At 38.5% G+C, this 16,253-nt stretch overlaps 1 protein-coding gene across 1 annotated transcript in view; it reads right to left on the bottom strand.

Annotated features, from left to right (window-relative positions):
• Window positions 1–16,253, bottom strand: part of LOC143400502 (chondroitin sulfate proteoglycan 4-like) — a 55,741-nt gene that overhangs the window by 21,179 nt on the left and 18,309 nt on the right. Inside the window, exons 6-7 of the mRNA XM_076857699.2 lie at window positions 8,861–9,059; window positions 4,909–5,040 (exon numbers count right to left, since the gene is read on the bottom strand). Coding sequence (XP_076713814.2) covers window positions 4,909–5,040; window positions 8,861–9,059 — 331 coding nt within the window. The remainder of the gene's footprint in view (window positions 1–4,908; window positions 5,041–8,860; window positions 9,060–16,253) is intronic.

Here is a 16,253-nt window from a genome sequence, read left to right as displayed (position 1 = left end):
AGACACAGTTCTTGCCCTTTCTTTTAGATACCATGATAATGGTAAGAAACGTGTAGTTGTTTCATTACGAAGAAAGGATGATAAGCTTGGGGAGACTAAGCAACTCGTAAATCCACTTACAATTGACTCAGAAGTGAGTATAATTTATACACTCAACACTGTGTTGCCTAAATAGTTCTACTTTGAACTCAATGGGTGAAATGATATCTAACTTAGGAAATCCTGTAATTAAGCAGTCAATCTCTCTGAGAGATGGTTCTCTCCACCTTCCAAACACATCCTTCTCTTCTTTGGTCTTCATTTTGCAGCCTGCTACCCTTCCTGGCCTGTTCATTCTAAAGGGGCAGCTCACGGTCTGCCTTGAGGAAGAAGCTCTCCCAGTCAATGGAAAATTCCCCTTCTCTGAATCCATGCAGCCCACCCCATGTGTGCCATTCACTGGAACTGAACATGATATACTTTGCATGGGTACTACACTCCTAAGTTGGAATTCTTATTTCACCAATTAACAAGCCTCTAAGTATTTACTTAAGAATGGAAAATCTTTTCTTACAATTCTTGCTTATCTCTAAGTCTTACAATATTCAGTGTTTCAAGATCCACTGACTGAAAAGATTTTATGAATCTGTGCTCTAAACCCTACAGCAACACACAATAAGTCCTTTCTCCTTTTTTCTCTCCCTTAATTCCTACCACAGAGGATAGATGGGCCTGTTGATGAGATATTATTCCCTTTTTATAAAGACCAGGGACTTGAGTCACAGAGTTTACCAGGAAGACCTTTTGCTGATGGGCTGCTTAACTCTGCATCAATGTAACTTTATATTCTAAATCGTTGTAGCAAAACTCTCAAAGTCAATCCCTCTAACACTCAAGGCCGCACTCCTGAAAAAGAACCATGTACAACTTGGATACACAGGAAAAACTAGATTCTAAGGTCAGAGTATATTCCAACATGCCACCACTAAAGATAAACTCAGTGGCAGTACTCAATGTGAAAAAACTGGTTATAATTTTTTTTTCTGGGAAACAAACTTCACAAAGAAACAGAACTAGTTTTAATTTTATATATATATATATATATATATATATATATATATATATATATACACACACACACACACACACACACACACACACACATATGTACAAAATATACACACGTATGCATGCACACATACATATTACATATTGTACAAACATATATGTACATATATTGTACAGAAATTCCTGCACATTCATATTCAAAATATATATAATAAGTTAGACAAGATGGTGCATGCCTGTAATCCCTGTGCTCAGGAGGCTGAGGCAGGAGAATCTCAAGTTCAAAGTCAGATTCAACAATTTATCAAAGCCCTAAGCAACTTAGCAAGATCCTGTCTCAAAATAAAAAATAAAAAGGGCTGGGGATGTAACTCAGTGGGTAAGTACCCTGGGTTCAATCTCTGGTGAAAGAAAGAAAGAAAGAAAGGAAGGAAGGAAGGAAGGAAGGAAGGAAGGAAGGAAGGAAGGGAGGGAAAAATGTATATGTATGTATATGTATTACACGTGTAATACATATAAATATCTGCATGTATTATCTATAATACACAAATATATATAAAGTGAAATAAACTAAAAATCACACAATGGAAATATACTCTGGGTAGATTTCTTTCTTTACTTCACAGAAAAATAATTTCATTAAGAACTAGCGTCCTTCCTACTTTAAAATAATTGAGTCAAAAACTGATTTTCCAATTTGGCAGGGGATAGAAGTCACGATTAACCTTAAGCATTCACCATGCTACATATTCTAATAATTATTTTGGCTTACCATGCAAATTCCTACAAGTCTCAAGCCAAGGCCATTTTTTAAGACTGAGTGTACAAAGGAGCCAAAACAGAAATAGCCGAAGTCTGACAAGCTAGCAGAAAAAGCCCAAATGGTATGGGACCAATGTAAATTTAATTTTTTTTCATGTTAACTAATGCTAAGTTGCAATATTTCCCTAACCAAAGAGAGTAAAATATACATTTCTACATAATTGTTGCTTTTTATTAAATTGCTATGCATGTTTTCCTGGTTGTGCATGTCAACACATCAATAACATTGAGAAAGAGGCAAAACAAACATTTACCACAGTGGCTCCATTCTCAGGGATCTGACACTCTACATAGGGACAGCCCAGGGAACACAGGCCCACACATAAAGGGAAAGGAAGCGGGCTGCTTGGTGTGAACATGGACTTTTAAAAAGGTTTTTTCTCTGCCAAACAGAGATGGACCAAAAGTAGTATTTACAAACATTATTTCACTTAAATCCTTAAAATAACCCAAGTAGTAGATTAAAGACACAAACAGTATAAAAACACAAAGCATCAACAAATCCAAATGTCCAATCTATAAATGGAATAGATTTTCTACTCCTATAATAGTTCTAAAAAAATGATAGTCCTATAAAAAGAATAGATTTTCCCTGATATTTTAGAACATATAGGTGCTGAACACATAGGTCAGCAACAACTGACAAATGACATCTTAAATCACATGCTGAGGCAAGACACGGCTTGCTTTCCTTCCCTTAGCATGACAATTTGAAGAGGTGGGTGCTGGGGAGGCCTAGGAGAAGAAGCAGTGGGATATCTGTCATCATCACCCCATGATGCTGACACAGCATCAGGGACCAACAGTCCTCGAGTGGCTACTAGTGTGGATGCTCACACTAGGGGATTCTGATACAGAAGGGGGTGGGTAACTGTTACTCAAGGATTTTAGGGTAGAAAAACACCAAGAAAAGTGAACTGAATGATCTGTAAGTCTACCCAACTCTAAGATCTGTGATTCCAGAGTTCTTATTTCCAAGTTCTTCCAAGTGGAGATTTTATCAAATAAAAGAGCAGCCAGTGGAAATATGTGTGAAAATTCATCTTCCTTCCCTCTGACCAGGAGTTGGAGCAGGAAATAAGTCACAGTGTGGGGACAGGGGCTGACACAGAAACCAAGAACATGCACAGAGCTAATGTGTCAGGAGGAGCTTGGAGAAAGGTGCAACACACTTTGGGATTTGAGGATAATATACAAGAAGTGAGTTCTCCAACACACAGAAGCAAGGGCCGGGAAGATGTGAGGCTTGTTGGAAAAGGAAAGAAGACAGCTGCTCAAGGCTGTGCCCAAATATTAAACAGGGAATTATGCAACTGAATGTTTTGCATAATTCTATAAAGAAGAGAAGGGCATTCTGTACATTTTAAATATATTTTTCCTGTCAAACTAATATTCAGTAAAACAGGCTCCAAGAACTTTTTCATTTCTAAACTATAATGATTCTGTCTCTCTCTTAATATAACTGTCTTCAATTATTAAACCAGAATCCGTTTACCCTGAATAGATGAAAGGTACTTAATCTTTTACAGCAACCAGATTTACCTTGATTTTTGAACTTTTTAGAAATAGATTGCCATGTTTTTCAGATTGCTGGGAAATGTAGTATTTTTCAGAATGCCTGTTTCTGAAAACACTAAATGGCAACCTTGAAAAAAATGATCAAAGCATTTTACTTATTCTCAGAGAAAAATTAGAAAATGTTTTAGAATAGAAGAATCTTGGCTACCATATCTTTTGTTGCATTTTGAAAGGGTTTGTTTTTATGGATTCAAATGCTGAAGACAAAACTAAAAATTTCAAAATTTTTTTCCTAAAAGTATTTGGTTGTATTTTTAAATAATTATAAACGAAAAGACATTTTCCTTTAAGTCTACTACAGAAGTGTGTGAGCTCCCTCCACCCCTTACTGACTTACAGGCCAGGGAAGAGTCTTCCCTTAAGCCCCAAAGCCTGCCAGCTTCCCAGGAGAATGTCACCTATCTTGTGTCATTGTAGGAATCTAAGGACCAGATTCCTGGCTCCACTTAGGACCAAATGGTTCTTAAAAAATGATTCCAAACCCCATTCCAGAGACCCTTTCAACTGGTGTGAGGTGAAGCCCAGGCATCACTGTTTTTAAAATCTTAACAGTAGTTAAAACAACTGTCTAGGATTGACCATAACTAATAAAATTATTCCTGTCTTTCTTGAATATTTATGTTTCACTGGTAATGCATGTCATTTAAATAAGCCACAATGTGTACAGATGCTTTTGGTTTTTTTTTTCTTCTTCAACATTCTAGATATTAAAATTTTATTATCTCCTATATTTCCACCTTGGTCCTTTATATTTTTGGAAATAACAAATTCAATTTTTTTCTCCTTTTTTTTTTTGTTGCTGCTGCCATTGGATAAAACTTTCCCTCACCCTGTGATGAGGGTGTTGGGCCAGAGAGGGCTTCTTAGCTCCTGCTAGGCCAGACAGGCTGAGACTCCTGGCAAACAGCCATTCAGAGGCTGCAGGACCCCAAAGCAAGTGCTCTCTGAAACCACTGACAGTCTCTTCCTGCTGCAAGGGTTGTTATATTCAAAATACGAAAATTCCACTGAAGGTGTAGTTCAGTGATAGCATGCTTGCCTAGCACGTGCAGGACCCTGGGTTCAATCCCTGGCACTGCAAAACCAAAACCAAAACAAAAATACAAAAATCCCAGGAAAATAAAACCAGATGAGCACTGCACAGCTTGGCTCTCCATGCTTCTGTAAGGACACTATAAGAGTAGGAAAAATATACAGGGACCATAAAGATGGCTGCTTCTATGACTCCTCCCCACTGCCCTTCACCAGCACGCTCTCTTCTGAGGAAGAAGAAAGGGGAAAGACAGAAGGGCTGTGTACGCTTCAGCTAGATTTCTGCAGAGAATTGTTTCTAGAACTTTATAAATGTTTTTATAGCAATCCACAGGTAAAGATGATACGTTATACCATGCTGGTGGAACTCTCTAAACAAATAGCACAACACTTAAACCAAAACAACACTTGCCCAAGATGAAATCTTACCTGGAAAGATGCTCAGGCCTCTGTTGACTTCTAAGCTAATGACCAAGGCACGGGCAGTGATACTAAAGATTTGCCGAGGTGCAAAGTTCAGACCATCGGTGACCTGAAAACTAAAGCCTCCTGACATTGCTCCTTCAAAAGAAGAAATGACAGTCTGGTCAACTTTGTTGTGCTGCAAAAGCCACCCAGTTTCACCCTCACCCCCCAAGGGATCCTGAAAAAAAAAAAAACCTATCAATTTGTAAGTAAGCTAATACAGCCACTGACTTCACCAAATCAAACGCATCATGTGTCACCTAACAATGCTTCAGACAAGAGACTGCATAGAGAACAGTGGTGCCATGAGATTAGATCACCAGAGGCAGTGTAGCCATCTTAGTTGTGTAAGGACAATATAAGATGTTTGCACAGGGACAAAACCACCCGAGCACTCATTTCTCAGCCCATGTCCCCATTGTTAAGTGATGCATGGTTGTGTTGCCAAAGACATAGAGTTAAAATGTATCAATGAAGGTCTGAAATGCGGACTCTCCCAACCCCATTACACACTGAAACAAAGCAAAGATATTATCTTGGGAAAATTTTTTGAATTAAAAAGTAATTCATAACCTGCATTTTATTATTGTGGAAGCAATTTATACCAGTAAAGTGATGCAAGGCTGCAACATCACACCCACACCCCTAAACACACACACACACACACACACACACCCTAGTAATTTCTGAAATATGTATCATACTTAATTGATAATACTGAAAACCAAAACTGGGGTTAATTAAATAACACTTATTGCCCCATTACACTTTTAATTATGTATCTATGTCAAGTTAGCTGTATTCTGCCAAGAGTGGGAAGGGGAGGGAAAGGAAAGACCCAGCCTTGCTTTCGTTAAATTTCTGAAAGGAGAGAATTACACTCTGACACGCTGTCAAGGGATTGGTGATATGAGTAAAGTTAAAAATTAACTTATGTGCATAAGTGAAATTGAGATGGACTCTCATCGATCCAGATCCCAGGAGTGATTTACTAATCTGACTCACAAAGCACCAGGCAAGATCACCATGGAGACCCCGATATTCATATCCCTATCACTCTTTGAAAATATTTATCCTGCAGTAAATTGGGAGACCCACAGGTCTTTACATCATGTACTGAGGAGAAATGTATCTTTGTCATCCTTAGGGACATGTGGTAAGGAACAAAGAAGACATGGTCAGACTCTGCAATTAGGTATCAGTGCTGCCTTTATAACGCAATTTAATAAAAGATAGGTGGCTTGTTTGACAGGCTTTAGGGTCTCTGTTATCTAAACAAATAATGAGAGTTCCTCACCAAAAAAAAAAAAAAAAATGGCTGCAGATTGTTAAAAATTTCCCCAAACACTCAAAAGTCACAGATTCTGAATTTGCCTAGTTCAGAATCAGAGTCCACAACCAAATGTTGCTTTGCATTTTTTTTTCTAGAAACAGCACTTTGAAATGAAACACAAAATTAAGGAGAGAATGGGGGTACTTCAAATATTTCATAAATCCAGAAACAAAATGAAAATGGAATCAAAGGATATACACCAAAATAAATGTGAAATAACATATGAGGGGTGCCCTAATAGACTAATTAAGACCAAGGAAAGATAAGGAAGGAGATGTGGAAACAGGGTTGAACTGTGGATCTACTATTGTATGAGCTCAGATTTTTCCAGACAGTACTTCCAGAAGGTCAACCTTAAGTGAATCACTTAGCCTCTCACATCTTGGTTTTGTCAACCTACTTAGGTTGTTATATGGAATAGGTAATTAGATTAATGGTGGAGCACTTTGCACATATAAAATGCTAAGAGAGACTAATTAAACCTAAGTCTTTGTTTGGGACTGATGATGGACAGATGTGCTAGGAGAGAGCCAGCTGGTTTCAGCAACAGATTCATCTGTAGCTGGGCTCTGGACATTTTGAGAGTTATTAGCTTGCCTCAAAGTCCATTTAGGAAATGTAATGGCTCCCACATCAACTTTGCCTTTAACTCTGCTTCCTGCTTATCTAGGAGAAATTATTTTCTCTACTCTCAAAAGCAAATATTGACCCAGTAAATGACAACTCAATTAGCCCAGAGAGCTAAATTTTGTTTTAATCCTTCATTGCAGATAGTAACTTCAGTTCTTCAGTGGGTTGGAGCTGGCAGAGAGAGCCCAGTTTTAGGGTGAGACCAATTTAATCTTCCTAAACTTCAGTTTCTTCATCCTGAAAATGAATGAGGTCATTACTCTCTACTGCTCAGAGGGCTTCTGAAGGTGCCTGACTCGTGGTAGAGAATCACTGACTGCTTCCCTATGTAGACTGGAAAACTTTAGAAATTCAACCCCGCCCCCCACCCACAAGTCTCTAGAGAAGTTCTCTCCATTCCAAAAATACGGCAATCCTTTCATAAAAAGAAAAAAAATATTTCTAAGCCCTTACATAATAATATTTGGACTTTTGGTATCCACTCTCAAAAAAATATGTCACTTGAAGAAACCTCCTACCAACTCAGTGCCTCTTTAAATGAATTGTGTTTTATTAAACAGCACATCTGTACATATTTTAAAAATGGAAATACATATTTGGAAAAACATCATCCAGTCTAGAAGCAATGTTTTGCCATGAATGTGGGTGGATCTGGCATAGTCAATAAATCTAACACCAAAGCATCCCAGGCTTAAGTTTGGAAGCACTAGGTGAGAGAGTAATAATTCACAGAGTAAATTATTTTCAGATTCTCTTTTTGGAGAGAAGGATAGCAGGGATTGAACTCAGGGGCACTAGACCACTGAGCCTCATCCCCAGTCCTTTTTGTTGTATTTTTTTATTTAGAGACAAAGTCTCACTGAATTTCTTAGTGCTTCACTGTTGCTGAGGCTGGCTTTGAACTCTAGATCCTCCTGCCTCAGCTTCCCAAACCGCTAGGATTACAGGAATGCACCACCATGCCCAGCTTATTTTCAGATTCTTTGGGAATCTTTTGCATTAAATTCAAAAGTAACCAAGATATTACTACATTTATATTTAGAAGGTGTCTTATCTTTATTTTCTTTACTGCATCTTCAAAGAAGATAACTCAAAATAACTGAATAAATATGACATCTTAGCTTTCTGATTGTGTCCTCCTGGCTCATGCCTCCTCACAAACCACCCACCCCCCGCCCCGCCCTGTCCTCTGTTGCCTCTCTCAGTCCACTGACACAGCAGCCTGGAAACAAAGCCAGGATGCCCTTGCAAAGTGCTTGGGCCACCCTTTCTGCAGACTTCCAGGATCCATTTGGCATATTGATTGATTGATGAACAAGGAGAAACAGAAAAGGTCTTTAACTATCAGGGCCTTTTAGAAATTAGTTACATTCATTCATTCATTTGTTCCTTGAACAAATATCTGCTTTGCTTGCCAGTGCATCCTTAGCATCCAGAATATTATTTCTGGTATATAATAGGTGTTCAATATTATTTCATTCTTTCAGCAATTTTTTATTTATTGAACACCTACTGTGTGTTACTGTTCTAGGAGTATAGATTCAAGATTGGTCCTGTCCTTACTGTAATTATACCAAGAGGTCCTGCCCTTACCGTGATTATACGGGGAAGACAGGCAACAAATAAATGTCCAAATTAACCCACATTATGCCAGGCAGTGAGGGAAGAGGATGGAGAGTGACAGAGAAGACATGCTATGTTAGTGAGTGGTTAAGAAGGTTATAGATGTAACATGACATTGAAGTAAGCCATGTAGGAGGAGTCAGGGTTACTCTCTCATGTTTGCTATTGTTAGCCTTATTAAATTTGTCACTTAAAAAAAAAAAAAAAGTTGCAGAGTTTAGAAAACTCCCAGATCTGTGGTTTTCCGCCAATGACTCTGAAGTCTGACTACCATATTAACCACTGACTGAAACACATTTCAGCTTTCCCCTGCTCTGCTCTGTGACTTACCAGAGTGTACAAACACTAGCTGGCCCTTGTTGATTTGAGCCTGGGTGAAGTTCTGGATGCTTCTTCCAGGAAAGGACTTGTGAGCCAGATGGCCATTGCTGGGTGGAGTGACCCAGTAGACCAGGTCCTGTGGGGAGGAGTCCTCATCTTCTGCACAGAGTTCACCTCTGGTCACCTCTGTGACAGAATTCACCCATACCTGAAAAAGAAGAGGCCCACAAAGCTTTTGAGGATTAATTCTGATCTTATCACATTAGTAAACAGGATAGGCGGGACACTCAGGCCCCTGTACAAGGATTTAAAAACTATACCCATTCACCAGAGTTTTTAAAAGAATGAGTGTTCTTAATTCAAAACAGACATATAAAGCCAGATGACATTCAAGGCATGTAATTTATGAGGTTTTAATAAAAACAGTATTCAAAATTATTCAAAGTTGATTATTTAAAATGCATATGAACTTACATAAAATGTAATAATCATAAAAGCTGATAGTTACTAAGCAGCTTTTGAGTGCCAAGCATATGCTAAATACTTTATGTGTCATCTCAGATAATACAGAACCTACCTCATCAGGCTGGTTTAAAGGTTTCTCTTCATCACTTTAAGAAGCAAATTATTTAGTCTGCTTTTAAATTGTTGAGGGGAAAACAGACCCCCTGGACAATTCAAATTCCCCTTTATTCTACATATTTTATAGGAAAACAAATATCTGGTTCCTTTGTCCTTGTAATGTTTGTTGTACCGATAGCTCACATTTACAACTATATCTAATAACTTGTTGTTTTGCACTTGTATTTAAAACTATTTTCATTTCCCAAACATTTTAATTCAACAAGTCATCAAACATTTATTGAGCATCTACTATGTCCCAGGCAATGTTCTGGGTACATATAAAATGTTTTCTTTTCTTTTTTTTATTTGTTCTTTTTAGTTATATATGACAGTAGAATGGATTTTGACATATCATACAAACATGGGGCTGCATATAAAATATTGATAAATAAAAGAGTCCTGACCTCTTGGAGTCTACATTTCAATGGAGGAGAAAAAGGGACACAGAGAAGAAATAATGGGCATAAGAAAATAAATTATGTATTGTTTTAGAATTTCACAACTTTATGGAAGAAATAAATAAGAAAAGGTTCAGGAATGGAGAAATGGTAAATAGGAGGCTTCTTGGAGAAAATACTGGAAGGAGATGAAGGAGGGGGCCTGTCAACATGTGAAAACTCAGGAAAGGTCCCTCCAGGCAGGACAAACAGCCCTGGGGTGGGAGTGGCCTCCTTTCTAAGAGAAGCAGGAAGAGGTCAATGAGGCAGGAGCAGAATAAGCAAGATGAGGAGTAAAAGGGGATGGATCAGCTTGTCCCTGAGTGCGATGGTAAATCCATCTAGGGCCCTTGGCAAGGAGGGACCTAGTACAGAAAATATGCAAACCTTTGGCTTCTGGGTCAAGAACAGACTGGGCAGGGGAGAAGCAGGGAGACCTGGCAATGGGTGACTACGATAATCCCACAGAGGGATGAAAGACATTGCAGAAGTGGTGGGAAGAGTCCAGTTCTGGGTGTCCCCTGAGGGTAAGGCCAGGGTTTGAGGAGCTACAAGTGGGGAGGTGTGGAGGACGGAATGACGCATGGTTAGGGTGGCAACAGCTAGGAGGAAGGAGTTCCCAGCCCTGAAGTGAGAAGACTGCAGGTGGAGTGGACTTGGGGAGTAAGATCAGGAGTTCAGTTTTGAATGTGTAGAGTTTAAGATGCTTAATTTGGACCCTGGATCACATCTGATGGAATCAGGCTGTTCTGGGTTTCCGCAATCCTACATTCCATATTTCACTAAGACTAAAAACAAGTATTTTATCACTAAAGTGTATTTTTTTCCTTACCCACAGAAACACTATGAGCACATTCCTGAGCATTCTTTGCTCTCTGACTAGAACTTAATCTTCTTCTATGCTTTTTACCAACATGTTTAAAACTTCAGTCCTAAGCCATTTAATGGATAAGCTCCCTGGTTAAAGGGAAGCATTTTCCTCAGTAAAGTAAGCAGTTTATGAAATAACTCAGTCCATGCTCACTAATCACCTTGTAACTATTTAAGCAAAATTTGAGACATGGAAATCAGAAAGTATATTAGATCCCCATGTTTTTAAATCAGGCATGATGGGGCTAAAAGATAAAAACCCTTACTGATTCTTTCTAATGCTCCATCTACTGATGGCACAGAAAAACTACTTTGTGAATCGTCCCTAACATTTTTGAAAGCTAATAGCTGAGCTTTCAAAAGTATATAGAAAGTAGTTGTGTATAAATAAGTGTTCGCACTCTCCACATATGCATGCAGGCATATACACGCACACACGTGTGCATACACACTGTAGTTTACACGTCCAAATGAGTGTTTTCCTCTTCAAGGTGACTGTATAGAAAAACAACACATGTCAATAACAAGGGCACTGCTCGAATATTTTGAAATTATTTTCAGGTGGTTCAAGAACATGTTATTTTGTTTTGTCTAGTGCCTGATGGGGTTCCAGTTACTTCTCAGCTATGTAAACTTAGCCACATTTATTCATTTCTCTGTGTCTTCTTTTCCTCATCAGCAAAGTAGGAATGATTGGAGCTATTATGTATCCTGAGCGATTTGATCTAAATGATGTATTAGAACAACTTTTTCTGGCACATAGTAAGTCTTCAATAAATGTCAGCTTTATGTTGTTACCCATCTTCTACATCAGACTTGGCTCTGAGGATAGATTTTAACGGGTTTGTTTGCTATACCATTTAGCTATGACCCCAGCCCAGATGTGATTTTTTGTATATCATTTAATATCAATATCAATGTTATTTAAAAGTCCTTCTGATTGTGAAGATTACTACCACTGAGGCTGTTCTAGAACACTGTCTGAAGATTTTGTTTAATTCTATAGCATCCACAATAAGATGATTAGTTTATCTTTTTAATGACTGTGCTATCAGCAGATGCTCCTATATCTTGCCTTTTAGAATATGGCCACTGAAGATTTTCAGCATTAAGCTCTAGGACATCAATTTTTTAACAGCTACCAGAAATGCTAATCAACTTAATGTTCAAATTATAAGGTTTTAGCCTTCATTTTACCCTTTCAAAGGCTATAGTCTGTATGAAATATACAAGTTGGCCTGTTTAACAAAATGCCAAACCCACTCATTCCACTTTCTCACTTTTTACACTTAAAAAAATCTTTCTATATGTCTTATTCTCATTTGTTTAGGAACTCAAACTGACTTGGCAATGTACTACCACTTCTCCTCTGTAACTTGTAAACACTCGTTGTTTCCAACACCAGGCACAGAAGAGCAGGAGGAAGCATGTTTTCTACGGCAGTTCCTCTACAGGGGAAAGCTGCTTTCTCCTCCCCGCTCTGGAATATACCATCTTGCAAAACAAATGGAAAACCTGCCACTCAGAAGGAGAGCTAGCACCCTCATGTCTTCACTTATAAAATCAAATTCTCTTTAACTAACAGCACCATTGTTTCAGGGAAGGCCTGGTTAGCGCCCCATGCTTGGTAACAGAAACTTCAGTTAGGTGGGGAGAAGAACAACAATGAATCCGAACTTGAGCTCAAATTTAAAAACAATCTGAAGCCAATGAAATAATCAACTTGGAAAAAATTTTTTAAAACATAGCTCCAAGAGAAAGTTAGGGGATTTATTAATTTAATCCAAATTATGATCTTAATATTTAAAGACTCAGACCTTTCTTTTGAATTTCATATGAAGGATGTAAAATGTTCATGAATTCATTATCCCACCATTTGACCCCCTCAGGACTTCAGCTGTCATTTCAAATTTTGCAGCTCCAATTTTTCAACTATGCCTAGTTCTTGAAGCTCTTTTTAGTATTTATCAAAAGCAAGTAGGGCTAGGGAGTGCAGCTCAGTAGTAGAACTCATGCCAAGCATGTGCCAGGCCCTGGGGTTTAATCCCCAGCAACAACAACAACAAAAAAGAAAGAAAGAAACAAGAAAAAGCAAATGGTTCTAGTTTCAGTGTATAAACAAGAAGATGAAATACATAGTATTTCTCATAGGAAGAGAAACTTGAAAAATAGGAAAATGAAGCCCCCTTGTGGACACACATATCTTCTATCAAATATGCTTAAAAAAATCACTGATCACATTTGAATACAAAAGTATTTAGTAAAATATATTTCAGAGTAAAAGGCAAAGGATTCACACAAGATGGCCTAACTTCATTTCCTAATTTCAGTTTGTCAGGACACAGACGATTCCCTGTCTCACTGAATGGCGTTACAGATCAGCAGACAGTTCTGTGGTTTAAGGAAATGTTGTTTTCTACTTCAGGAGAAGTAGAAATGAAACGCTGGAACTGATAAGTTCACACTCAGGTCTGGCTTTGAACTCCCCTCAGAGTCTGAGATGCCATCAGGGGCTCTATCCCCCACACTGCCATCTCCTACCCTCAGGTAGACTGCAGGTTGACTTTGTCACAACCTCCCCCAGGTCCTCATGATAAGCAAGGAGAGCAAATGGCCGTGAAAGATCATATGATGAACTTGAGAAAATTCTGGGTCCAAGTCAGGGACAGCACAGTATTTAGAGGCTTTATGGGATCTGCATTTGCGAAATGGCCTTTGCCTCAGATTCTGCCTGCCTCTGTTTAACTCTAATTCTGCTATTTTAGGCAAATCTTTTAAGATATCTCTCTCCCCGCCCCCCAAGGTTTTGCACATGCGAGGCAAGTGCTCTACCACTGAGCAACATCTCCAGCCTCTGTCAATCTCTTGAGCTTTAATTCTGACTTCTTAAAATGAGAATAAGAGCAACACTGGCTTTATCTGCTTCCTCTGGTCCTTGGGCTCCTTCACTGTAACTGTGAAGGAAGAAGGAGCAGAGCGCTGTGGCTGAGTTCAGACTCCCATCCTAACTGCTGCTTACTCCCAGAAGCTCTCACTCGTTTGACTTTGGCCAAGTGTCTAACCCTCCCAGTGCTACAGATTCCTCATCTTTAAAATAAAAAATAATATCACATAGAGATGTTGAGGATTCACATGAAGTGCTAAGAACAATGGCAAGCCCAGGGTATGTACTGCGTCAGTCTTAGCTACCAATGTGACTATGCAGATGGTTTTATTATCACTGACAAATTGCTCTACAATAAGAAATGCCACTGGATAGAAACTTTGCCTGGATAGAAGTAACTAGTAACCATAGCTTTGGAGAGACTATTGGTTATTGGAAAAACGTACTCTCACAGTTCTACTATTTTGGCGAAAAAAATGCATATGCTTTATGCATCAGCTTTCAGTAAAACGTTAACAAATCTGACCACTTTAGTCGTATTCAAGGATATCAATTCATGAAAACTCCCTGCAACATAACAAATACACACAGTCTTTCCAGAAAGTTATCTATGCTTATTTGCCATTATTATTCTGTAGTCTGGTGGTTAAGACAGAGATATGAAACTCCAATGTAAAAAAAAAAAAACAAACAATAATAGTAAGGGAAGAAAGTAAAAGGATATCTTACATGTCATCCATTTCCTACACAGCCTTTCAAAATTAGCAAGACCAATTCCTAGCTGCTTCTAGGCTCTTTTCCATCAAGTGAAAATTATGTTGATTATAGCATAATCACAATGCCTATTTTATAAAATTTCAGTGCACAAATGACATTATTGGAAAATCCTCAAGGCAAATTCATTCACATTACATGATATATAATAGGAAAGTAATATAATTATAAGCCCTCATATATATTCCTTTGTCTTAGAATATTTAAAACTTTATTATTTATTTTTTTCCCTTCATTGCCATGATTTTTGGACCACGACAGCAGTCCATAAAGTGAATCAGCCGGGTGTGTAGACAGTGTATCTGTCCCTTCCATCCCAACCTCCTTTACTGCTGAAGAGAATATAGCAGCTGTGCAGGGTGATAGGCAGGCAGGGCTATGATGGGAAGTTGCAGGGAGACTCCAAAACTAAAGGAAACAATCTGACCCCTGCCTAGAACACAGAGACTCCTTACATGCGGTAAACTACCCTGATGGAGTATTTGAGGAGCCAGGTGTGGGTTGTTCAAGGTTCTATCAACTCCATTATAGCCTTAGAGCACCAGTTTCTAGGTGTCCTGGTGAATACAAGGAGTTCAGTGGATTTGATTCAATCCATGAAAGGAGAGGTTATCCCAGAAACAGGAAAAGGGATGGGGGAAAAAAAGAGTCATCAATATAAAATTATCTAGCTTTGCTGGATCAATGACTCACAGATTTTTGATTAACATCCAAAGTAAGGAATATATTCATGCAGCAACCTAGTACAAACACGTATATTTGTGTGTGTGTGTGTGTGTGTGTGTTTTATCTATAATTGTAGCAAAAGTGTCACAAAATAATATTTACTTTCAGTAATCACAGTGCACTTTGAAGCTACCTGTTCTATTTTGTTCAATGTAATTTGTTTTTAAAATATTGGTCCTGACTCATAGGTTGTAACCTGCGCTTGTAAAACACAGTTTAAGAATACTCCCACTATAGATTGCAGAGTGTGGCTGCTCTGCTCAGACCACCTGGGCTTAAATTCCACTTTTCTATTAACTGCACAATCTTGGCCAAGTGACTTGGTCTTTCTGTGTCCCAAATCAACTGCAATCTCATCTCATTTGAGTCAAGAGTCATTAAGAGAATTAAATGAGAATTCATCTCATCATTTATATCATCCTTTTAGAACTCAGCTTGACTCAAGCAGGAACTTGAAAGATGATGGCTGCTTCCCCATTATCATCCCTGGAAACTTGATGGAACAAAACTCTGTGGTTCAGGGAGACACTGGGAGGTTCTTCTGGCCAGAAATCAACTCTCACCAGGGAGCCTAATATCTCTCACTCTCCTTTTCTCTCCATCTGGTCTACTTGCTCCAAGTTTTTCCTGCCTTCAGAAATGGCAGGCTCACTACAGACCTGCTACCTTTGTTCTGGGATATTCCTTTTCCAGGAATACTCTCCCCTATAATATTCATATAAATGAATCATCTGAACACCCCAATTCCCCACCCTCACTCCTATTTAGAAAATAGTTAACAGCAGGCTTAAGACTGCCTTCCTTTAAGGATTGGAAAAGGGAAGAATAGTAGAATGAATCTGACCGAATTTTCCTATGTGCATGCATGGATGTGGTATGGTGGGTCCTGGCATCAGGTGTATCCACAGGACACTAATTAAAAAAAAAAAAAAAGTAAACTGTAAATGGATTGAAGAGGGATTGGTGAAGTAGAGAACGGGGACGTGGGAGAGGGTGCTGGGGACTGATGATGTCAGATGTATCTGGATGTTATATATAATTAAAAAGAATAAATTTGAAAATGTTTTAAAGATTGCCTTTCTCTAGG

The sequence above is a fragment of the Callospermophilus lateralis genome, chromosome 5 (assembly GCF_048772815.1).
Source record: "Callospermophilus lateralis isolate mCalLat2 chromosome 5, mCalLat2.hap1, whole genome shotgun sequence".
In the NCBI taxonomy this organism is placed as follows: Eukaryota; Metazoa; Chordata; class Mammalia; order Rodentia; family Sciuridae; genus Callospermophilus; species Callospermophilus lateralis.
This window is presented reverse-complemented; position numbering and strand designations above follow the sequence as displayed.